Raw genomic sequence first — 23,564 nt, 5'->3', positions numbered from 1 at the left:
AGATGACAACTGAGGGACGTGGAGATGGGGTGGACTGTTGCCATAGTGAAGGGGTGATGAGAGGGCCTGTGAAGATATGTGTATATGCTGAGAGTGCAGACGGGAGTACTGATGCCAAAACAGGGGTATAGGTGGGACTTTTAGGGGACAAGGGCCATGGAGGGGCTAGGCTGGCAGGTTGTGGAGGTGGCAGTACAGTTATAGAGGTCATGGGAGAGTAGTCAGGGACTGGTGAGCTTGCAGACCGAGGGGGGAGTTGGTGACTGTAAGGGCAGATCCTAGGGATGTTCTAGCAGCCTTAAGAGCAGCTGAGGAGCTGGGCTCCAGCCTCCTCCCCTGGCACCCATCTCTGCAATGTTGGTGTGGCAGCTCCTCCTGGTTCCTTGTTCCCAGCTAGGCACCCTCAGAAGTGCTCTGTACAGACAGCAAAAATCCTACACCCCACATGAGGGGCCTGTTGCTATTCTGCAGCCCTCTAGGTAAAGTCTGAACACTTTTTGAGAAGTTTTATTTGAATACTTGGGGATGCAACATAAACAGCAGGTTGAAGACCTGTCAGGGTTGTCAGGTCAGAAGACAGACTTGGGTCCCAGGTCTCTAGGTGATAGGACCCCCCCTTGCAGGCTTCCAAGGGACATACCCATCCACACCCTTTCAGGCTTTTACCCCTCCCCCCCGACCACTTCCTGTGCCTGAGGAGACACGGGTGTCAGGGGTAGACTCTGGGGGTGGAGGAAGGATCCGGTTAAACTCCGGAAGAAGGGGGAAGTGAGAACCTGGGAGTTTGGGGGCTGAGAGGAACAGATAGAAAAATGGGGTGAGGAGGGGGCCACAGCCTTTGCTCCTCCATCCTCAAGAAATGATTTTCCTGAAATGTCTTCCTGGCAGTTATGATAGGAAGGTCAGGGTAGATCACATCCTGTGACTAGGCCATGATGCTCAGTCTTTCCGGGCTGGTTGGGGAACAATCATGCCTTGCTGCTTGGAAGGCCAGGCAGTGCACGCCCCGCCGGGCCAGGCCCTCCATCTCAGCTGGCCGCGGGCTGGCTGTTGGCATAGGCCTGGTCAGGGAAGGAGGCCCGGGCCCTGCGGGTCTGGGCACACACCGAGGCGTAGAGCTCGGGCTCCGTGCCTGAGGTCTGGGGCTTTGGCTCAGAGTCCAACACCACCTCGGAGTACTTGATGGGAGTCCCGGGAGTAGGGATCCGGCCCAGAGGAGGCCGCAGCTGCAGGCTGGTGTAGCACATCACCTCCTCTGCAGCCTGGAGATGTACGGCCATTAGAATTCACTGGACCCTCAAAAAAGCCCCCAACCTCTTTCCCTCCCCTTTTTTTCAGCCATAGCTGACTCACCCTGGCAGGGCCTCCAGGGCTTGGAGCCTGCTGATCTGGCCCTGGTTCTTGATTTAGCCGTGCTGGGCAAGGAGCAGGAATCTGGTCAGCTGCTGCTTTCTCCTCTTGCATGTCCTTGTCCCGCCCACCCAGGACCTGGCCTCTGAGACCACCATCCTCCCCTGCACTGCCGGCTCCCTACCTGTCTGGAGATAATACAAGTTCCCATACAGGGGGACCTCTTCCACAGACCCTCCAGAGCTGCAAGAGAGTTTGGGGGATGAGTGGGGACTTCTGAGGGAACTCTCAATCAACACACTCCTGATGTCCTCACTCACCGTCCCTGTCCCAGATGGCTCCTGCTCCAGCCTCTGCTCCACTGGGACAAGTGGGCAGCCAATGAGATGAGAAGCAGCAGCGTCACAACCCCTAAGAGGGCCCACAGTCCCCAAGCCTGGGTTACGCGGGGAATACCTGTGGATAAAAGAGGATGAGATGATTGCTGCCCAGCCCAACCTCCAGGTGCCAGCAAGTGGGACGTGGGGCCACATGACCCCTCCCCCGGGAACCCCTGCCCCGCCCAGCTCACCCAGCACTAGTAGATCCGTGCAGTTGTCACTTCTGCTCATGGCTGCTGATGTGAGAGCTGAGTCCATGAGCACAGTGCCCAGAGCCAACGGCTGGTCCGGTTCATGGCCTGACAGCTACCACAGCCCCCCTTACTCCATCCCTGCCCTGGGCCTGGCCCCCACAGCTCAGCATCCCCAATACTGGTGGTGGCAAAGTCACTGGTTTCCGGGGAGGAAGGGGGAGGGCAGGGATGAGCAAAAGAACAAAGACCCCGCCCTGTGCCTGCACCTGTGCCACTCCTGCAGCTCCTGAGCTCCCCCGGTCCCCGTGGTCTTCTGCGCCCACTCAAGAAGAGAAGCAGGCCTGAGTGCACTGTGCCACATGTGGGTGAGCCCCTGAAGATTCTAAGGGGCAAAGGTGGCATGGGGCAGGACCAACTAGGACAGGAGCACGTATACTGCCCCAATATGCCTACCTCCTGCCCCAACTCTGAGTCCCATGGGGGAGAATGTATTCCTCAAAGAGCATGTTTTGTTTTGTTTTTGGTTTTTTGGTTATTTTTGAGATAAGAGTTTCACTTTGTCACCCTTGGTAGAGTACTATGGCGTCACAGCTCACAGCAACCTCAGACTCTTGGGCTTAAGTGATTCTCTTGCCTCAGCCTCCCAAGTAGCTGGGACTACAGGTGCCCGACACAACACCCAGCTATTTTTTGGTTGTAGTTGCCATTGTTGTTTGGCAGGCCCGGGCTGGATTCAAACCCACCATCTCTGCCGTGCATGTGGCTGGCGCCCCAGCTGCTGAGCTACAGGCACCGAGCCCAAAGAATATGTTTTACTTATTTATTTATTTTAATTTTGTGACACAGAGTCTCACTCTGTCGCCCTGGGTAGAGTGCCAGGGCATCATAGCTGACACCAACCTCAAACTCTTGGGCTCAAATGATCCCCTTGCCTCAGCCTCCCAGGTAGCTGGGACTACAGGTGCCAGGCACAACGCCCAGCTAGTTTTTCTACTTAGGAGAGACAGGGTCTCGCTCTTGTTCATGGTGGTTGTGAACATCTGAGCTCAAGCAATCCACCCACCTCATCTCCCAAAGTGTTAGGATTACAGGTGTAAGCCACTGAGCCTGGCCAAAGAGCATGTTTTAAAATGGAGCCTCTGGGTACCTGCAACCTCACCATGTCTGAAGCTGATCTGAGAGGAGGTGTTTAGATGGTCCCTGTTTTGTTTTGTTTTGTTTTTTGAGATAGAGTCTCACTTTGTCATCCTTGGTAGTGTGCCCTGGCATCATAGCTCACAGTAACCTCTAACTCTTATGGCTCAAGCAATTCTCTTGCCTCAGTTTCCCAAGTAGCTGGGATTACAGGTGCCCACCACAACGCCTGCTATTTTCAGAAATGGGGTCTTGCTCTAGTTCTGACTGGTCTCAAACTGTGAGCTCAGGTGATCCACCCACCTTGGCCTCCCAAAGTGCTGGGATTACAGTCATGAACTACCACGCTGGGCCTTTAGATGGTCCTTGTTATTGTCATTATTATTAGTATTACAGTTTGGGGGACAGCAGAAAGCCACCTCTGACACACTCTATCCAAATTGTCCCTATGAACTCTAACTCTCAATATTTAATTGCATTAAATAAATCTCTGCCTCAGGACCACCCTGGGAAACTGAACTTTGGTTTTGCACCTGTTCACCTCAAGAAGAGGGCTGCCTGCTCTGGCTGGGGACAGCCTAACCACAGGGGAGGCTATTGATGTGGGAAGAGAGATTTTAAGTTTCAAATATAAACCCTAGACCAAAAGTCAGAGATGTGTTTTGTCCAGCCCATTTTTTAAAATTTCAATTCATTGCAGTGACATGCACACAATGGGGGTGGAAGAAGTCCAGCTTCTTGGGCTCGTGGCAGCAAGGGGGTACATTGTCTGTAGAGAATTTTTTTTTTTTTTTGAGACAGAGCCTCAAGCTGTCGCCCTGGGCAGAGTGCTATAGCATCACAGCTCACAGCAACCTCCAACTCCTGGGCTCAAGCGATTCTCCTGCCTCTGCCTCCCAAGTAGCTGGGACTACAGGTGCCTGCCACAACGCCTGGCTATTTTTGGTTGCAGCCATCATTGTTGTTTGGTGGCCCAGGCTGGATTCGAACCTGCCAGCTCAGGTGTATGTGGCTGGCGCCTTAGCCGCTTGAGCCACAGGTGCCGAGCCTGTAGAGAATTTTTTAAAAATGAAATGGACTAAAAATCAATTGTCTTTATTATCACCAAGTTCCAATAAATCTTTTTTTCTTTTGTCATTGAGATTTTATTGGTGGTTGAGGATCAGTACAGACATTTCAATTTGTACACACTTCTTAACATATGTACCAAAAATCTAAAAAGCCATATATTGTAATTCTTTTCTAAAAAATTTTTCCAGTATAGCCGGGCATTGTAGCAGGTGCCTATAGGCCCAGCTACTAGGGGGCTGAGGCAAGAGAATCACTTGAGCCCAAGAGTTTGAGGTTGCTGTGAGCTATGAGGCCATAGCACTCTACAGAGGGAGACAAAGTGAGATTCTGTCTCAATTAAAAAAAATTTTTTTTCCAGTGACTTTCCAGTTTAAAATTTGGAGAAAAAATTTCCTTAAGAGGATATCAAGTACTAGGTATCTTCAAATGTTGATAGAGTGTTCCCACCAATTCACAGTTTATTACCATAGATCCTACATACTCAAATTTTCAGTCTTTCATAGCACATGAACAAAGTTATTAGGAAAACAAACTGACTACCACAACCAAAGATATTACAGAGCTACACAATTCTTTTTTTTTTCTTTTGAGACAGAGTCTGACTCTGTTGCCCTGGGTAGAGTGCTGTGGCATCATCATAGTTCACAGCAACCTCATACTCTTTGGGCTCAAGAGATATTCACATCTCAGCTTCCCAAGTTGCTGGAACTACAGGCACCAGCCATGACACTGGCTAATTTTTCTATTTTTTTATTCTTTTTATTTTTTATTTTTTTGCGTTTTCGGCTGGGGCTGAGTTTGAACCCGCCACCTCCGGTATACGGGGCAGCATCCTACTCCCTTGAGCCACAGGCGCCACCCATAATTTTTCTATTTTTAGTAGAGACAGGGTCTCACTCTTGCTCAGGCTGGTATCAAACACCTGACCTCAAGCAAGCCAACTGCCTTGGCCTCCCAGAGTGCTAGGATTACAGGCACAAGCCACCATGCCTGGCCTGAGTTAACACAATTCTGACAAGGAGAGCCATGATCAAGGAGTGGTTTTCTTCAGGAAACAATTCTACTAAAAAACAACATGGGAATAGAAGTAATTAAAAATGTTCAAGACATTAAATGCAGGACTGGGACTCCATATTGCCTTTTAGTATGCTTTGTATTATAGGATATATAAACTAGGCTCTATAGGATATATAAACTAGTCTTGGCACCTGTGGCTTAAGCGGCTAAGGCGCCAGCCACATACACCTGAGCTGGCAGGTTCGAATCCAGCCCGGGCCCGCCAAACAATAATGACAGCTGCAACCAAAAAATAGCCAGGCATTGTGGCGGGTACCTGTAGTCCCAGCTACTTGGGAGGCTGAGGCAGGAGAATCGCTTGAGCCCAGGAGTTAGAGGTTGCTGTGTGCTGTGATGCCATGGCACTCTACCCAGGGTGACAGCTTGAGGCTCTGTCTCAAAAAAAAAAAAAAGAAAGAAAAAATGGATATATGAACTAACCACCCACCTATGGACTGTTAAGCTGACACCCAAGACAGTCAAAGCTTCCCATAATTCAACATCCCACACATTTTCTGTTGGTACCAAAAAATAAACAACCAGCAAATGATTTCACCTTTTAAAAAAAAGCATTTACTCTTAAAAAATGAATGAAGTGGGATTCCCTCCTTCTTAGAAATGTTTCTAAAGCTACTAAAAAACTAGCATTTATAAAGTAGTTGATAAAAATATTCCTCTGGATTGTACAAGAAGGGAGACAGGGACCACTGATAAGACATGGTATTAATCAGCCTTGGCTTCTTTGTCTCCTGCTTCATCAGTGAGGGACTCTCCTCAGTTTTAGTTTCTCCATTTTCTGCAGGTAAATCATCTTTTTTTTTTTTTTTTTTTTTGAGATAGAGTCTTACTTTGTCGCCCTGGGTAGAGGGCTGTGGCATTACAGCTCACAGCAACCTCCAACTCCTGGGCTCAAGCAATTCTCCTGCCTCAGCCTCCCAAGTAGCTGAGGCGCCCACCACATGCCTGGCTATTTCTTGGTTGCTGCTGGCATTGTTTTTTGGCCGGCCCAAGCTGGATTTGAACCCGCCAGCTCAAGTGTATGTGGCTGGTGCCTTCACAGCTTGAGCCACAGGCGCCAAGCCTTTATTTATTTATTTATTATGTAGAGACAGATACACTTTATCGCCCTCAGTAGAGTGCCATGGCGTCACACAGCTCACAGCAACCTCCAATTCCTAGGCTTAGGCAATTCTCTTGCCTCAGCCTCCCGAGTAGCTGGGACTACAGGCGCCTGCCAGAATGCCTGGCTTTTTTTTTTTTTTTTGGCCAGGGCCAGGTTTGAACCCAGCACCCTTAGTAGATGGGGCCAGCACCCTACCCACTGAGCCACAGACACCACTTTATTTTTTATTTTTTTGAGTCTCACTCTGTGCCCTGGGTAAGGGCCATGGTGTCTCAGCTCACAATCTCAAACTCTTGGGCTCCACTGATCCTCTTGCCTCAGCTTCCTAAGCAGCAGGGACTACAGGCACCTACCACAACACTGCACTAGTTTTTCTAGTAGAGATGGGGTCTCAACGTTTGCTCAGGGTGGTCTGGAACTCCTGAGCTCAGGCAATCCACCTGCCTCCACCTCCCAGAATGGTAGGATTACAGGTATGAGCCATTGCACATAGCCTGGTTATAATTGAATATGCAAAGATTACTTTATACAAATTTGCGGAAGTTAAAGATCAAAAACAGAAATTGTAATGCTAGTCCTTACTCAGACTAATCAATATGTACGTACAAGTTTTCCATTCCTTTTGAAAAAGTATTAATCTATTACCTTTTTTCTTGACTTGTAATATTTAATTTAAAATATTTAACTGTATGTACACACACACACACACAATGCATAACATTTCAATCAACAATGGACCATATATATGACCCCATAAGATTATAATACCTTATTTTTACTGTACCTTTTCTATGTTTAAATATGTTTAGATAAACAAATACCATTATGTTGGGGCGGCGCCTGTGGCTCAGTGAGTAGGGCGCCAGCCCCAAATGCCGAGGGTGGCGGGTTCAAACCCAGCCCCGGCCAAACTGCAACAAAAAAATAGCTGGGCGTTGTGGCGGGCGCCTGTAGTCCCAGCTGCTCTGGAGGCTGAGGCAAGAGAATCACGTAAGCCCAAGAGTTAGAGGTTGCTGTGAGCCGTGTGACGCCACGGCACTCTACCCGAGGGCGGTACAGTGAGACTCTGTCTCTACAAAAAAACCCAAAAAAACAAAAAAAACAAATACCATTATGTTACAGTTGCCTACAATATTCTGTACAGTAACATGCTGTACAGGTTTGTAGCCTAAGAGCATTGAACAAAGGCTATACCATATAATTTAGGTTGGTCGTAGGCTCCACCATCTAGGCTTGTGAAAGTGCACTCTGTTGCTTGCACATGACAATACCACCTAATGTCACATTTATCAGCACATATCTCTATCATTAAGTGTTTCATGATTGTATTTTTATTTTATTATTTTTTTTTTTTTAGACAGTCTCACTATGCTACCCTCAGTAGAGTGCTGTGACATCACAGCTCACAGCAACCTCAAACTCTTGGGCTCAAGTGATTCTCTTGCCTCAGCCTCCCAAGTAGCTGGGACCACAGGTTCCCACCACAATGCCCAGCTACTTTTTTGTTGCAGTTGTCATTGCTGTTGAACTGGTCAAGGCTGGGCTTGAACTGGCCAGCCTTGGTATATGTGGCTGGCACCCTACCCACTGCTTGTGCTGCCCATATGACTGTATTTTTATACCTACAAAGTTCAATAAAAGAAAAAAATTTTTGATACCCTGGGTAGAGAGTGCTGTGGCATCATATCTCACAGCACCCTCAAACTATTGGGCTCAAATTATTCTCTTGCCTCAGCCTCCTCAGTAGCTGTGACTACAGGTGCCACTATACCCTGCTAGTTTTTCTATTTTTAGTAGAGATGGGGTCTCATTCTTGCTCAGGCTGAGCTAGAACTCCTGAGCTCAGGCGATCCACCTGCCCCAGCCTCCCAGAGTGCTAGGATTACAGGTATGAGCCACTGTGCGCAGCCAATAAAATAAAATATTTATTGTCTGAGTTTCTTTTCTGACCCTTATTATTCATTTCATTTCATAATTATTACTAAAAATAATTTCATCATAGAGAGTTTTAAAAAAATGATCCATATGGAGTCATATGTGCTAAGTATGCCACTGATTGCTTATCAACACAAAAATTGAGAGATGTCCAATTTGAAAAATCCTAATTTGTTGATTATTTGGAGAGGAAATCAGAAGATCTGGCAATAGTGCCGGAGTTTCATAAAGGCAATAATCATGGAGGGGCACTTATCCTATTTGACAATGCCTAAACCTCTTATTTACATTGACCATGCCAACTGGCTTAGACTGAGCGTTTGGATTACCCTGAACTGAGTATCCAGGCTGCTTATGGATAGTAAACTAGTCTGTGACAACTTCCGAGTGCACTCATAGTTCATTCGTTTACTTAACACATGTACCCATTGCCTGTTTACGTGCCAAGTTCTGCACACAGAAATGTGAATGCAACATGGTTTCTTTCCTCAGAGAGCTCTTGGTCTTGTTGGGAAGATGACCCTGTGCATCCCAGGCAAAGACAAGGTGGAAGAGAGGGAGAAATACCTGTTGGCCTGGAGAAGTTGTTGAAGGCCAGGAGGCAGAAAGGCTGGTGAAGTAGATGGTATAGCGAGAGGTAGAAAAAGACCGGAATCTCTGCCCTGCGTCCTACCTGATTAATTGGCTTACTTAACCTTCTTAAATGGCAGTTTCCTCATTTCTTTGAAAGAGCTCAATTATGTTAGGTCTTTTTGAACATTCATCAGTTTCATTCCACAAGGATTCATCGAGTGCCTGCTACCTCCAGGTGCTGTGCTAAGCTCTGGGAGTAAAATGGTGAGGGGAAAAAAAAAAAGAGAGAGAGACGTGACCCCTATCCTGGTGGTACAGTCTAGTGGTGCTGAATAAAGTAAAACAGCTGCACTAGCGAATGAATTAGAAGTTGGATTAAGCGCTCTGAATGAAGGGAACTCAGGAGCTAAGAGCTGAAGGTTGTGTAGAAGTCAACTGTGTAGAGAGGGAATAGCGGCGGAGAGAGTCAATATAATTTTATCTGCCTGCCTCACAGTAGCTGCTGGGTAATGATTAAAATCACTAATGGGCTCTGCGCCTGTAGCTCAAGCAGCTAAGGCGCCAGCCACATTCGCCTAGAGCTGGCGGGTTCGAATCCAGCCTGGGCCTGCCAAACAACAATGACAACTACAGCCGGGCATTGTGGCAGGCACCTGTAGTCCCAGCTACTTGGGAGACTGAGGCAAGAGAATCGCTTAAGCCCAGGAGTTGGAGGTTGCTGTGACACCCTGGCACTCTACCCAGAGCTTGAGGCTCTGTCTCAAAAATAAATAATAAATTAAAAATAAAATAAAATCACTAATGGCTAGGCACGATTTTGAGCATTTTGCTTATATTTTCTGACTTAATCATCATAACACCTCTTGAAGTCCATGCATATTATTATGTCTCCATTCTTCAGAGTGGAAACTAAGGCACAGAGGGCATAATTAACTTTACAAAATTCACCTGCTCTAGAGTATAGAAGGCAGGATTACCAGCCCAGGCAGAGTCCATAATATTTTATACACAATAAGTGGCGGTTATTAAAGGCATTTGCCAGATAAAGAGGGTGGTGGAAGATGGGGTTCTTTTTTTTTTTTTTGTGGTTTTTGGCCGGGGCTGGGTTTGAACCCGCCACCTCTGGCATATGGGACCGGCGCCCTACTCTTTGAGCCACAGGCGCCGCCCGGAAGATGGGGTTCTTATAGAAATAAGGGACTCAAAATACTAGGGTACAGGAGTATATTAAAGGCATTAGAAAGGGGTCCTTATTTGAAAGGGAAGAAGCTCAAGATACAGGAGCAAAAACGTAGCCGCGCTGAGAATGAGCCCCGTGTGGTTGGCGCGCTAAGACACGCGCTGCCTGCGTAACTAGTAGAGTTGACGGACGACGCCTCCGCACCACGCCGCTCAGCGAAAGTCGCTTCTTGGCGGGTATCAGGAAGTGAGAAACGGAGGAGAATCTGCGTGCGCGTGCACGGGGCACTCTCTGCCACAAGTCCGGGGACTTTCCCCTAGGCAGAAAGACAAGGAACCAGTCCTCCGTGTGTAGCCTAGGAAACAGGCCTTCAGCACGACCTGCTTGTTAAACATGGTGCTTCTTTGTTCTTATATACCTAATAGGAATTTTTTCTGTCGGTTATGGTGAGAAAGTTGTGGGGGGGGGGGCGTGGAATATAAAAATAAACCACATTATGGCATAATTTTCTAATATTGTAGGCTTCTAGAGATATTGTGACTATTAGAAAACATAAAACATAAATGAACAAATGTAAGAAACGAGAATGACACGGTTTATGCAAATACTATGTGGCCCCGCCCAACGCTGTGTAGGCGTGGCCACCTGGGAAGCTGTGAGCCGAACCCTCGCGGCTGCGCGTGTGCGCGTGCGCACTGGGGCAGACCACTAAAGCCTGAGTGGCTTGGTGCGGCTGGGGCCCTGTCTGTGGGCCGGCAATGGCGGGGGTGGTCTCGCTCTCAGGCTTGCTGGGGCTGCTACTCGTGTCTGCGCTGCCCAGGGTCCTCGGAGCCCGCGCCAGCCCCGACATCCGGGCACACCCAGGTACCAGCGAGGGCTGCTGGAGGGAGGCTAGGAGTGCCCACAGGTCCCAGATCAGCTGACTTCTGCCTTCCTTCTACAGGGGACCCAGCCCAGGTCCACTCTGAGGCCACAGAACCCCGGAAGCGGCCGCCACCCAAGGACCAGCGCGAGCGGGCCCGGGCTGGGGCGCTGCCTTTGGGGGCGCTGTACACTGCGGCCGTCGTGGCTTTCGTGCTATACAAGTGTTTGCAGGTGCGGGACGGCCGGGGGTGGGGTGCCATGGACCTGAATCTCCCGTGGGGGCGCTGTGGTACCAAGAACGAGATACGTTCCTTGGCTTCCCGACAGTGTAGGGGCAAGGTATCATACTGCGCTGAGTAAATTGTAAATAATGATCACACTTAATCCTCTCACAATCCAAAGACCTCGAGGTCGCCCAGAGCTAGTAACTTGTGGAGCTGGGATTTGAACCTACTTAATGCCCATACTACGAAAGTGCAGTCCTGACTTTGGAGTAAACTGTTGTTTGTGCAGCCAGTGTTTCTACAGTTCAAGATGCCAGGCAGGCTTACATTCTCCTTGGGAAGAAAGCCTGTAAGTTTGAGTTCACAGTACATTTTGGTGGATTGAATTAAAATAGAAAGTGCCCTCGGTGGTGTATCTTCAGCCCTGATCCTATCACTTACTTGCATTAGGAAATAAGAGGCTTGAACAAATGTGGATATGAAACCATAAGAACTAGCTAATAATGATTCCAAGTAGACTTGACAGACTGGGATGACAGAACTGAATAATGAAATTTAACAAGAGTAGATAAATTCTATTATTGGGCCCAAGTACAGTGTGGAAGAAACATGACTTAGCAGCAGCTCTCAGAGACTTAGGCATTCCAATTGTATGATGTGAAAACTCACTTCCCAAATCAATGCTAGGACAAGGTATTGTGCTTTGTATGGGGATCAGAACACTTCAAGAGAATTTTATTCTTTTCAGTGCACTGCTTTAAGAATACAGCATGCTCGAGTGGCGCCTGTGGCTCAGTGGGTAGGGCGCCGGCCCCATATACCAAGGGTGGTGGGCAAACCCGGCCCTCACCAAACTACAACAAAAAATAGCTGGGCGTTGTGGCTGGTGCCTGTAGTCCCAGCTACTTGGGAGGCTGAGGCAAGAGAAATCGCCTAAGCCCAGGAGTTGGAGGTTGCTGTGAGCTATGAAACCAGAGCACTCTACCAAGGGCAACATAGTAAGACTCTGTCTCTAAAAAAAAAAAAAAATACAGCATGCTCAGTGAAGCAACCAGAGAAAACCATGTGAAATGATCACTGACTAAAAAGACTGAATAAACCAGAAAAGACAATGGAAGATAGGGTGGGGCATATGACCATTGTCTTCAAATTCCTAAGGGGCTACCATGGTGAAGAGACATTTTGGAGGTCTCTAATCAACACTGTTGAAAAGAAGATACATGAAGGACAAATTCTGGCTTTGTATATGAACTAACAACAAGCAGACCTTTGTCAAACTGGGGAAGAGTTGCTCATTCCTAGAAATGTTTCAGCAGATTGAATGACCATGTGTGATGCATATTGACAAGTTGCTTCATATCCTGGGAGAGGAACTAGATTAGAAGTGATTGTGATTCTGAGGTAAAAACCAATGGCTTTCTCAACCCTAAATTATGCTCTTCCCCTTACTGGCTTTGGAGACTGAGGTGATGGAGCAAAACCTTATTGCTGCAGTATTATTGTTTCCTTCTCCCACAACAGGGAAAAGAGGAGGCCACAGTTCTCCAAGAGGAGGCAGGCAAGAAGCAATCACTGCAGTTAGGTGGGTCTAGCAGAGATCTGTGCTTGGTGGGGGGCAGGCCCAGTAAAAGAAAGTAACCAATGTCCCTTTTTTCTCCCTTATCTCCAGAGCGACAGCTGGCTCAGCTGACACAACAAGTGACCCAGACAGAGCAGCACCTGAACAATTTGATGGCCCAGCTGGACCCCCTTTTTGAGCGGTGAGGAGAGCAATTAATTTGTGGAGAGGCGGTGGTAGGGGGAGGAATGGGGACATAGATTGGGTAGGCCCTGAGTGGATATTTCTGCAGTGTGACCACTCTTGCTGGAGCCCAGCAGGAACTTCTGAACATGAAGCTATGGACCATCCACCAGCTGCTACAAGATAACAAACAAGACAAGGGCATGGAGGTTCCAGAACCAGGTACAGGGTTGAGAGGTGAGTCTGGTGGGCATGGAGACAAAGTCCCTAAAACTGGAACATTCTTTTTTTTTTTTTTGCAGTTTTTGGCTGGGGCTGGGTTTGAACCCATCACTTCCGACATATGGGGCTGGTGCCCTACTCCTTTGAGCCACAGGCGCCACCAAACTGGAACATTCTTGATCTTTCCCCTCACAGAAGCCAGCACACCCTTTCCTGAGGACTTCCTAGAGGACGAGGAGGAGACCATAAATGGGAGCACAGAGACATGGAACCTAGATACTTCCTTGGGGGTGGAGCAGGGACTAAGGAGAAGATGCAGCAGGGCTGCAGCAAAGGGCCCCATTCGCCCCAGTTGGGAAGGTGAGACAACAGCTGAGGGTTTAGTAAAACAAAGTCTGTTCTTGTGACTGGGTGCTCCTGTGTGCTTTTTCCCTCCTAGCTGGTTGTGCACACCCATAATAGGTGCGTAAGGACATCTGGGCCTTCTTGCGAAGCTTCCCTTATTAGGACAAAAAGAGGCTGCCTTCCACTCTGAGAGCAGAAAAGACAGAGGGAGCTCCAGTTCTTTTTCTTATATTCCTGAGGCCACCAGCATGCCAGTCTTCAGGGGTTGAAAATCCCTTTACTAATAGCAAAGCTGAGAGAGATTTTTCCAAGAAAAAAAAAAACACTTTACTAAGATCCAGTGGAAAATAATCTATAGAAACACAACATAAAAATAGCCACTTTTACAAAGTTGCAACCTTGACAAACAACTGGCCATAGACACAGCACTGAGCTTATCCACCCCAGATTCCCTCATTTGTGTTAGGGGCTGGTTCAGCAAAGGTTTAGTTGGGTCAGGCTTGGTTTCTGGATTCTTAGGAGCTAGTCAAATGACCCAGACATGCTTGATCCCAGAAAAATACAAAATAACTTATGTCAAACCATGAAGGGTTCTGTGTTTTGTTTGGTACTGAAGAAGATTCCTTTGTATCCCTGAAGTATTTTGAGTTCTGCAATTTGTAAAATTCCACTAGTTCTTCTGGCTGCTGTGGAAAGAAGACAGTCAGGCCAGGCATAGGCACAGGCATAAGCACTCTGTTCAGACAAGATCACCCATGGGGTTGGTCAGGGGAGGGGGTCCCAGACAGATATAGAACATGAAATAGGATCAGAACTGTTCATTTCCAGCTCATGGGCCTCATCACAGCACTCTTCTGCAAGAAGGCTAAACTTACCTAATAGCCAAAGTCAGACTGTGGTACCAGCGTGACAACTCTTCCTGGTCTGTGGACATGAGCAGTAGCTTCTCATGAGGGAAGGACAGCTAAGGAGAGACCACCTCTTAATGCACGGCTCAGAAAGGTCCAAGTTAAAGCTGAAGCCCTTGCTGTTTCCATGGAGGTAATTCAGGGATGAGACAAGAACTATACATGAAACCAAGCCCCAGCTATCCTCTCTCAGTGCAAACAGTTCTGTCCCTAGAAAAAGGGACCCAGGGTGATGAGATAAGCCGATCTATAAGAATTTCAAAGATATTCTCAGCCTAGGCTTCCCACCTATTACTTACACTGAGCAATCCACCACAAGGGCCTCCTGAGTGGCCAAACACTTTGTGGAGTTGACACTGAGCCATGGGGTAGAGGGCCTTGCAGGCAAAGGTGCCACTCTGCAGCAGGTGCAATGGAGGTCGGGGCTTGGCCATGAGGAGCACATCAGAGAAGAGGAAGAACATGCGGGGTCGAGGCTCCCCATATGGAGGCACCACCAGCAGCCAGCCCTGGCGTAGGAACCAGCGCCCTGGGGGTTGGGAGAACTGTTACTCTGGTGTAGCCCCAGGACCCATGGGATAGAAGGAAAGGGAAGCTGAGAAAATAGGGAATATGTGCTGGCTCTGTAGAGGAAAAGTGGTAAGAAAGGGGCAGTTGGGTACTACAGGGGAAGTATGCAGACTACCTGAGGTAAGCCCCTTTGCCTGGCGTCCACTGAGCAGAGCCTGGACACGCCGGAGGTGCTGGTCATTCTTCTGTTTCTGATCAATGGTGTGTACTCTCTGGGCTGTCTCACTTATCAGCCGGGCAGCCCCTGGAATAACATCCCCTGCCTTACTCTCCTACAACATTCACTTTGGGTTACTGGTGGTGGTGAAAGGCCATTCTGGGTCTAACTTCTTTTTTTTTTTTTTTTGAGAGTCTCAAAAAAAAAAAAAAAGAGTCTACTCTTATCCTGGGTAGAGTGCCGTGACATCACAGCTCACAGCAACCTCAAACTCTTGGGTTTAAGCAATTCTCTTGCCTCAACCTCCCAAGTAGCTGAGACTACAGGGGCCTGCCACAATACCTGGCTATTTTTTTGTTGTTGTTGCAACTGCCATCGTTTTAGCTGGCCCCAGACCAGGTTTGAACCCACCAGCCTCATTGTATGTGGCCAGTGCCCTGCCCACTGAGCTACGGGCGCTGCCCTGGGCCTAACTTCTTGAAGAAAACACAAGGCAATAGGGACATTTTATACATGTCAATGACAGGACAGACTAGACATTGTTGGGTGTCAGAATCAGAAACAGGTACAGGAGAGGAAGCCTCCTGCCTGAGCTGCAGAAGAGCAAAGACTTACATGTGAGCTGCTTGTAGTCAGGGCTGTTGGGACCTGTGTTTTCAGCCAAAGCAACAACGAGATTCTCATACCTGGAATTGTACAATGGGAACTCTTATGATTAGAGGAGGTGTAGAGCAGGCAACACTGCCTCCATCTGACAGAGATCACCCCTACACATACTTCAGTTGCAAGGCCAAGAAAGATCTGCTTATGGGCTGTTGTCCCCTTATGGGCTGGGACTCAGAGCCTAGACTCACACCACATGGCCCTCTTGCACTCTACCTTTAAGAGTCAATGGGAGACTGACCATAATTTGGGAGATCAGGTGGAAAGGTAGTCAAAGAGGATACTATAGACAGCTTGACTACAAGCACTTAACTCAGACTTAACCCAGAGACAAATTCTAAGGTAGGGCAGCCCCTCATCTCAACAGACTTTTCCAAATACTCTGTCTGAGACCCTAATACAGGCCGCATTACTTTAATGTACAGTTAGTTCCACAGTCCTAGCTAAGAGCCCAGGTTGCAGACCCTGGGTACTCCAGTGGGTTCACGTCTACCTTTGCAAAAGGTTTTCAGAAGCACTTTGGCCTAAGGGAGAGTCAGGGAACTTGGGTAGACCCCAAGGCATCCCACAAAGCTGAGAGCAGACTGGGTGTGGTGCCTGATGCCTGTAATCCTAGCACTCTGGGACACCGAGGCAGGTGGATTGCCTGAGCTCACAAGTTCGAGACCAGCCTGAGGCAGAATGAGACCTTGTCTCTAAAAATAGCCAGGCATTCTGACAGGAGCCTGTAGTCTCAGCTTCTTAGGAGGGTTGCTATGAGCTGTGACACCATGGCACTCAACCAAGAGCAACAAAGTGAGACTCTGTCTCAAAAAAAAAAAAAAGCTGAGGGCAGCATTCACAAAGATGCAGAGAGGTTTGTTTTCAAGCTGTGGGTTGTAACCCATTTGTAACAATGAAAATACATCAGGCAGCGCCTGTGGCTCAGTAGGTAGGGCGCCAGCCCCATATACGGAGGGTGCTGGGTTCAAACCCGGCCCCCGCTGAACTGCAACAAAAAGTGTTGTGGCAGGTGCCTATAGTCCCAGCTGCTTGGGAGGCTGAGGCAAGAGAATCGCTTGAGCCCAGGAGTTGGAGGTTGCTGTGAGCTGTGTGATGCCACTGCACTCTACCGAGGGCCATAAAGTGAGACTCTGTCTCTATAAAAAAAATAAAATACATCCTGCATATCAGATATTTACATTACAATTCATAACAGTAGCAAAATTATAGTTATGAGGTAGCAACGAAAATAATTTTATGGTTGGGGGGTCACCACAACATGAGGAACTGTATTAAAGGGTCCCGGCATTAGGAAGGTTGATAACCACTGGTTTAGATCAAAGTGAATTCACTCACTGCTGGAGTCGCTGCAGAGGCAGAGAGAGCAGGTCCTGGAGCTGAAGGCCCCCAAACTCAGGGCGGCTTTCCTGAAGCCTAACGAACCTCCGGAAACATTTGTTTTTCTTTAGTTGCTCCTGGTGGGGGAAAGTGTTCGCAGCAGGGAGAGAAGCCAATCCTCTCTTGTATTCATCTGGGTGAAAGCTCCTGAGAGAAACCCTGTCCCCCTACAGGGAAACTTAGCACAGAGCTGAGCACCCAGTGGGCTCTGTAAGTGCAGGAAATGTCTGAATGAAGTTTAGGTGCTCAGATGAAGAGGAAGAGAGGAAAAGGGGACAGATTTGAGATCATCTCCAGGTTACCTGCAGGGTGGCCTGGGACCGATCTGCGTTGGCAGCAAATTGGGTGTAGAGCTCCAGGTGGCGGCAGAAGCCCTCCAGCCCGGGGCCCCAGTATCGTCCCTCCAGGTAGGGAAGCAGCTGTCTGTGGGCAAGGGCAGTAAAGGGGCAGCCCGAGAATTGCTCAAGCACAACCTCATTTAATCCTCTTATGAGGATAGCACTACCCTGAGGTGGTAGTGTTACTAACCCATTATACAGATGCAAAGATGCTGCAGATTAAGGCACTAGGCCAAGACCAAAGGTGAGGTAATTGAAAGGCTCCCGTTATGAGCCTGAGTCTTGACTGCAAGCACTGTGCACCGCCAGTGGCCAGGGCGCTCCCTCCTTCCCTCTCCCCGCGCCTCTTCCACTCACTGGCTAGCATCGTAGATGAGTTCCCAGGACCCAAATAAGGCCTGGCGCTCTGGTGGTCGCAGGGTCCCTTTGGCTTTCAGGATCCCCAAAAAGTACTGCGGAAGGAGAAAATACTGGTATCTTAGCCTGCAGGAGGCTAACGCCCAGGGCTCGAGCTCTCTCCATACAGGAGGATAGCTCAAGACCACCATAGTAGGGGGTCACCAACCTCGCAGAGATCCTCCCACATCCCTGGTGTCCCTCCCTCATACAGGCCCCCACCGTGGCCACAAGCCCCAGCTGTTCCTGGTAGCGCCGCTCAGTCTCCAGCAGCTCCCGGACGGTGCAGGCGCGTTTCCGCTCCCAGCGGGCACGCTGCTCCTGCAATGGACACCGGGTGCCGAGTCCGAGGTTCTCCATGCCGAGCTAATGAACCGACACTTCCGGCTGCAGCCCGCCGCAGATTCAAATCCTAACCGCTCCGGGACCGCAGCTGGTGGGGCGGGGCCCCGGCGGGGAGTGAGCGGGACAAAGCATGCGCGGCGGCCGGCAGCTCTCAGCCGGATCTCCTCCCCCTCAGTGTAGCTGCGCTGCAAGGGCGGCGTTGTAGGTACGCGGCCCTGGACAAGGCGGATAGCACTAAGGTGGGGAAGTAGCCTGGACTTTGAGGAGACTTACTTGGGAGTGCACGTGCTAGCTGGACCTCGGTGTCCAATCTGTAGATTCTGTCCTGGACCCATGCCAGACGCTGGGGGTTGGGGACGCTAGTCGTTCTCAGTGCTTTCACTCCTACTAGGACCCCTTAAAGGCCACAAGGTTTGAAATATTTTGGTCCCTGGACAAAAGTATATAGGTTTTAAGTTACTGATTAATTTTCTGGTTTCATGTTGATCCCAAACCTGACAGCCAGTTAGCTTCTGTTCAGCAGGTGTTAATAACTAAAGAAGTGCTGTGGCATTGGTGATTCCGATGTGAGTTGATTAGTCAGTGCTGTCTAGTCAAAAATAAAATGTACCGTATTTTCCTTACTTAGGCCTTTTGAAAAATTGGCAATAATCCTAGAGGGCACATTGGCAGTACCATTTTGTTAGTTTGTATTAGAAATCTTCTGGCGGCGCCTGTGACTCAGTGAGTAGGGCGCCGGCCCTATATACCGAGGGTGGCGGGTTCAAACCCAGCCCCGGCCGAACTGCAACAAGAAAAATAGCTGGGCGTTGTGGCGGGCACCTGTAGTCCCAGCTGCTCGGGAGGCTGAGGCAAGAGAATCACATAAGCCCAAGAGCTGGAGGTTGCTGTGAGCTGTGTGATGCCACGGCACTCTACCGATGGCAGTAAAGTGAGACTCTGTCTCTACAAAAAATAAATAAAAAAAAAAAAAGAAATCTAATGTGCCACATTTTTGACCTAGCAATTCCACTTCCAGGAATGCCTCCTAAAGAAATAGATATGTGAACAAAAATATTTGTAACAGGATGTCTGGCACAATGTTTGTAACAAAATAGCCGGGTGTTGTGGCAGGCGCCTGTGGTCCCAGCTACTTGGAAGGCTGAGGCAAGAGAATCGCCTAAGCCCAGGAGTTGGAGGTTGCTGTGAGCTGTGACGCTAGGGCACTCTACCAAGGATGACAAAGTGAGACTCTGTCTCTTAAAAAAAAAAAAAAAGGGCGGCGCCTGTGGCTCAGTGAGTAGGGCGCAGGCCCCATATGCCGAGGGTGGCGGGTTCGAACCCAGCCCCAGCCAAACTGCAACAACGACAACAATAGCCGGGCGTTGTGGCTGGCGCCTGTAGTCCCAGCTGCTCGGGAGGCTGAGGCAAGAGAATCGCGTAAGCCCAAGAGTTAGAGGTTGCTGTGAGCCGTGTGACGCCACGGCACTCTACCCAAGGGCGGTACAGTGAGACTCTGTCTCTACAAAAAAAAAAAAAAAAAAAAACATATATATATAAACAAGTTATCAATATGGGAGGACACACGTAGGAAGCATATTGCTGAGACAAAAAAAAGCAGGCTACAAAGCTGTTTGTGTAATAACATACACTTGGTTTAAAATATACACCAACATACAGTTGGTATTAAATATAACAAAAGTTAATTTTGGACCGGGTACGGTGGCTCACACCTGTAGTCCTAGCACTCTGGGAGGCCCAGGCAGGTAGATTTGCCTGAGCTCATGGGTTCCAGATCAGCCTGAGCAAAACCCCCCATCTCTAAAAATAGCCAGGCATTGTGGCAGGTGCCTGTAGTCCCAGCTGCTGGGAGGCTGAGGCAAGAGGATCACCTGAGCCCACGAGTTTGAGGTTGCTGTGAGCTACAATGCCATAGCACTCTACCAAGCGTGACAAAGTGAGACTTTGTCTTGAAAAAAAAAAAGTTAAAAAATGATATGCTACCCAAAAGCAATCTATAGATTCAATTCCTATCAAAATGCCAATAACATTTTTCTTTTCTTTTTTTTTTTTTTTTTGTGGTTTTTGGCCAGGGCTGGGCTTGAACCCGCCACCTCTGGCATATGGGACAGGCGCCCTACCACGTTGAGCCACAGGCACCGCCCAGCCAATAACATTTTTCAAAGAACACTCTGTGCCTTGCTGAGGAAAAAATAACTAAACATGGGCAAACGAGATCCTAAGAAGCTAAGAGGCAAAATGTCATCCTATGCATTCTTTGTGCAAACTTGTCAGGAGGAGCACAAGAAGAAGCACCCAGATGCTTCAGTCAACTTCTCAGAGTTTTCTAAGAAGTGCTCAGAGAGATGGAAGACCATGTCTGCTAAAGAGAAAGGAAAATTTGAAGATATGGCAAAGGCAGACAAGGCCCATTATGAAAGAGAAATGAAAACCTAGATCCCTCCTAAAGGGGAAACAAAAAAGAAGTTTAAGGATCCCAATGCACCCAAGAGGCCTCCTTCGGCCTTTTTCTTGTTCTGTTCTGAGTATCGCCCAAAAATCAAAGGAGAACATCCTGGCCTGTCCATTGGTGACGTTGCAAAGAAGCTGGGGGAGATGTGGAATAACACTGCTGCGGATGGCAAGCAGCCTTATGAAAAGAAGGCTGCAAAGCTGGAGGAAAAATACAAAAAGGATATTGCTGCATACCGAGCTAAAGGAAAACCTGATGCAGTGAAAAAGTCAAGGCTGAAAAAAGCAAGAAAAAGAAGGAAGATGAGGAAGATAAAGAGGATGAAGAGGAAGATGACGATGATGAATAAGTTGGTTCTAACGCAGTTTTTTTCCTTGTCTATAAAGCATTTAACCCCCCTGTACACAACTCACTCCTTTTAAAGAAAAAATTAAAATGTAAGGCTGTGTAAGATTTGTTTTTAAACCGTACAGTCTTTTTTTTGTATAGTTAACACACTACTGAATGTCTTTAGATAGCCCTGTCCTAGTGGTATTTTCTTTCTTTTTTTTTTTTTTTGTAGAGACAGAGTCTCACTTTATGGCCCTCTGTAGATTGCCGTGGCCTCACACAGCTCACAGCAACCTCCAACTCCTGGGCTTAAGCCATTCTCTTGCCTCAGCCTCCCGAGCAGCTGGGACTACAGGCACCCGCCACAGCGCCTGGCTATTTTTGGTTGCAGTTTGGCTGGGGCCGGGTTTGAACCCGCCACCCTTGGTATATGGGGCTGGCGCCTTACCGACTGAGCCACAGGCGCCGCCCCCTAGTGGTATTTTCAATAGCCACTAACCTTGCCTGGTACAGTATGGGGGCTGTAAATTGGCTTGAAAATTTAAAGCAGGTTCTTCTTGGTGCACAGCACAAATTAGTTATATATGGGGATGGTAGTTTTTTCGTCTTCAGTTGTCTCTGATGCAGCTTATACAAAATAATTGTTGTTCCGTTAACTGAATACCACTCTGTAACTGCAAAAAAAGATGCAGCTGTTTTGTTGACATTCTGAATGCTTCTAAGTGAATACAATTTTTTTATTAAAAAAAAAGAACATTTTTCACAGAAATAGAAAAAAAATTCCTAAAATTTGTATGGAACCACAAAACACCCTGAATAGCTAAAGCAATCCTTTGCAAAAAGAACAAAGCTGGAGGCATCACACTATCAGACTTCAAAAATATACTACAAAGCTGTAGTAAGTGAAATAGCATGGTATTGGCATAAAAATAGACACATATACCTACAGAAGATAATAGAGAACCCAGAAATTAATCTATGTATATATGGCCAACTAATTTTTTTTTAAAGGCACTCTGTTAACCAGGCTGGAATCAACACATCTGGCTAACTTTTAAACTTTTTTTTTTTTGCATTTTAGCCAGGGCTGGGTTTGAACCCACCACCCTTGGTATATGGGACTGGTGCCCTACCCACTGAGCCACAGGCACCACCCACTTTTAAATTTTTTTATAGAGGCTGCATCTCACTGTTTTTCAGGTTAGTCTTGAACTCCTGGCCTCAAGCAATCCTCCTGTCTCAGCCTCCCAAAGTGCTGGGATTACAGGTGTGAGCTGCTGTATCTGGCCTCAGACAACTGATTTTTGACAAAGGTGCCAAGAATATTCCTGGGGAAGAGAACAGTCTCTTCAATAAATGGTTCTGGAAAAATGGATGTCCATATACAGAAGAATGAAACAAGATAGCCCCTGCTCCTCTCATCCCATACACAAACCAACTCAAACGTAGTCACTGTGGCTTGGTACCTATACCTCAGCAGCTAGGGTGCCAGCCACATACACCAGGGCTGATGGGTTCGAACCCAGCCCGGGCCTGCCAAACAAAAATGACAACTATAACAACAACAAAAAAAATAGCCGGGCATTGTGGTGGGTGCCTATAGTCTCAGCTACTTGGGAGGCTGAGGCAAGAGAATCTCTTAAGCCCAAGAGTTTGAGGTTGCTGTGAGCTGTGATGCCATGGCACTCTACCCAGGGCAACATAGTGAGGCTCTGTCTCAAAAAAAAGGGATAGGCACTGTGGCTCCCACCTGTAATCCCAGCAATCTGGGAGGGTGAGGCAGGAGGATCACTTGAACCTAGGCATTTAAGGTTGCAGTGAGTCAAAATGACACTTTTGTACTCTAGCCCAGTCAACAGACTGAGACCCTGTCTTAAACAAAACAAAACAAAAACAATTGAACTCAAATGGATCAAAGACCTAAATATAAGACCCAGAACTGTAAAAGAACTAGAAGAAAACATATTTCAGGACATTGGCCTTGGAATAGATTTTAAGAGTAAGATCTCAAAAGCACAGGCAACAAAGCAAACATAAACAAATGGGATTATAGCAAACTAAAAAGGTTCTGCAGAGCAAAGGAAACAATTAACAGAGTGAAAAGACATCTTACAGAATGGGATAAAATATTTGCAAACTGTGGATTCAACAGGGGACTAATATCCAAAATACACAAGGAAGGCCACTCATGGTGGCTCATGCCTATGATCCTAGACTCTGGGAGGCCTAGGAGGGTGGATAGCTCATGAGTTCCAGACCAGCCTGAGCCAGAGCCAAGACCTCATCTCTAAAAAATAGATGGGCGTGGCTCAGCGCCTATAACTCAAGTGGCTAAGGAGCCAGCCACATACACCAGAACTGGCAGGTTTGAATCCAGCCCATGCCTGCCAAACAACAATGACAATTACAACCAAAAAATAGCCAGGCGTTGTGGCAGGTTCCTAAAGTCCCAGCTACTTGGGAGGCTGAGGCAAGAGAATCGCTTAAGCCCAAGAGTTTGAGGTTCCTGTGAGCTGTGATGCCACGGCACTTTACTGAGGGTGATATAGTGAGATTCTGTCTCAAAAAAAAAAAATAATAATAGTTCTATATAGCTAGAAGGAAGATACTGACTGTTCCCCAACAAAGAAATA

The 23,564-nt window shown here is 47.9% G+C and overlaps 3 protein-coding genes and 1 pseudogene across 7 annotated transcripts; 2 read left to right on the top strand and 2 right to left on the bottom strand.

The window, feature by feature from the left end:
* Nucleotides 1-492: 492 nt before the first annotated feature.
* SIT1 (signaling threshold regulating transmembrane adaptor 1) lies at nucleotides 493-2,074 on the bottom strand. The gene is given in 6 exon segments (XM_053569281.1): nucleotides 493-1,262; nucleotides 1,354-1,415; nucleotides 1,535-1,593; nucleotides 1,671-1,806; nucleotides 1,922-1,979; nucleotides 1,982-2,074. Coding segments are annotated over 6 exon segments (594 nt in total). The 5' UTR covers nucleotides 2,027-2,074; the 3' UTR covers nucleotides 493-1,028.
* An 8,601-nt stretch (nucleotides 2,075-10,675) lies between these two features.
* On the top strand, nucleotides 10,676-13,973 carry CCDC107 (coiled-coil domain containing 107). Of its 4 annotated transcripts, none has more exons than XM_053569244.1 (6): nucleotides 10,676-10,860; nucleotides 10,940-11,091; nucleotides 12,606-12,666; nucleotides 12,754-12,844; nucleotides 12,935-13,047; nucleotides 13,243-13,973. In XM_053569244.1, the coding sequence occupies exons 1-6, from the start codon at nucleotides 10,755-10,757 to the stop codon at nucleotides 13,452-13,454; spliced, it is 735 nt and encodes a 244-aa protein (XP_053425219.1). In that variant the 5' UTR covers nucleotides 10,676-10,754; the 3' UTR covers nucleotides 13,455-13,973. The 4 variants fall into 4 exon arrangements, with proteins under 4 accessions (XP_053425219.1, XP_053425227.1, XP_053425233.1 ...); XM_053569252.1 differs by lacking the exon at nucleotides 13,243-13,973 and adding an exon at nucleotides 13,128-13,234; XM_053569242.1 differs by having other exon boundaries at nucleotides 10,677-10,860; nucleotides 12,935-13,062.
* Nucleotides 13,943-18,298, bottom strand: ARHGEF39 (Rho guanine nucleotide exchange factor 39). Of its 2 annotated transcripts, none has more exons than XM_053569190.1 (9): nucleotides 18,027-18,298; nucleotides 17,766-17,860; nucleotides 17,373-17,493; nucleotides 17,029-17,147; nucleotides 15,643-15,713; nucleotides 14,986-15,114; nucleotides 14,600-14,829; nucleotides 14,268-14,356; nucleotides 13,943-14,078 (listed from the first exon to the last, which is right to left on the bottom strand). In XM_053569190.1, exons 1-9 carry the CDS (start codon nucleotides 18,162-18,164, stop codon nucleotides 14,063-14,065), a joined length of 1,008 nt encoding a protein of 335 aa, XP_053425165.1. In that variant the 5' UTR covers nucleotides 18,165-18,298; the 3' UTR covers nucleotides 13,943-14,062. The 2 variants fall into 2 exon arrangements, with proteins under 2 accessions (XP_053425165.1, XP_053425171.1); XM_053569196.1 differs by having other exon boundaries at nucleotides 13,943-14,075.
* A 2,053-nt stretch (nucleotides 18,299-20,351) lies between these two features.
* Nucleotides 20,352-20,997, top strand: LOC128570295 (high mobility group protein B1-like; annotated as a pseudogene).
* The last annotated feature ends 2,567 nt before the right edge of the window (nucleotides 20,998-23,564 follow it).

This window comes from Nycticebus coucang, chromosome 2 (assembly GCF_027406575.1).
Source record: "Nycticebus coucang isolate mNycCou1 chromosome 2, mNycCou1.pri, whole genome shotgun sequence".
In the NCBI taxonomy this organism is placed as follows: domain Eukaryota; kingdom Metazoa; phylum Chordata; class Mammalia; order Primates; family Lorisidae; genus Nycticebus; species Nycticebus coucang.
Note: the sequence above shows the minus strand (reverse complement) of the source record. Positions and strands in the feature narration are given on the sequence as shown.

Coding starts and splice junctions, on each gene's coding strand:
- CCDC107 (XM_053569242.1), top strand. CDS start 10,755: ATGGCGGGGGTGGTCTCGCTCTCAGGCTTGCTGGGGCTGCTACTCGTG. Junction 12,845..12,934: donor CTGGACCCCCTTTTTGAGCG/GTGAGGAGAGCA, acceptor ATATTTCTGCAG/TGTGACCACTCTTGCTGGAG. Junction 13,063..13,242: donor ACCAGGTACAGGGTTGAGAG/GTGAGTCTGGTG, acceptor TTCCCCTCACAG/AAGCCAGCACACCCTTTCCT.
- ARHGEF39 (XM_053569190.1), bottom strand. CDS start 18,164: ATGGAGAACCTCGGACTCGGCACCCGGTGTCCATTGCAGGAGCAGCGT. Junction 14,830..14,985: donor GGCAAAGGGGCTTACCTCAG/GTAGTCTGCATA, acceptor CCCAACCCCCAG/GGCGCTGGTTCCTACGCCAG. Junction 14,357..14,599: donor CTTGTGGTGGATTGCTCAGT/GTAAGTAATAGG, acceptor GTCTCTCCTTAG/CTGTCCTTCCCTCATGAGAA.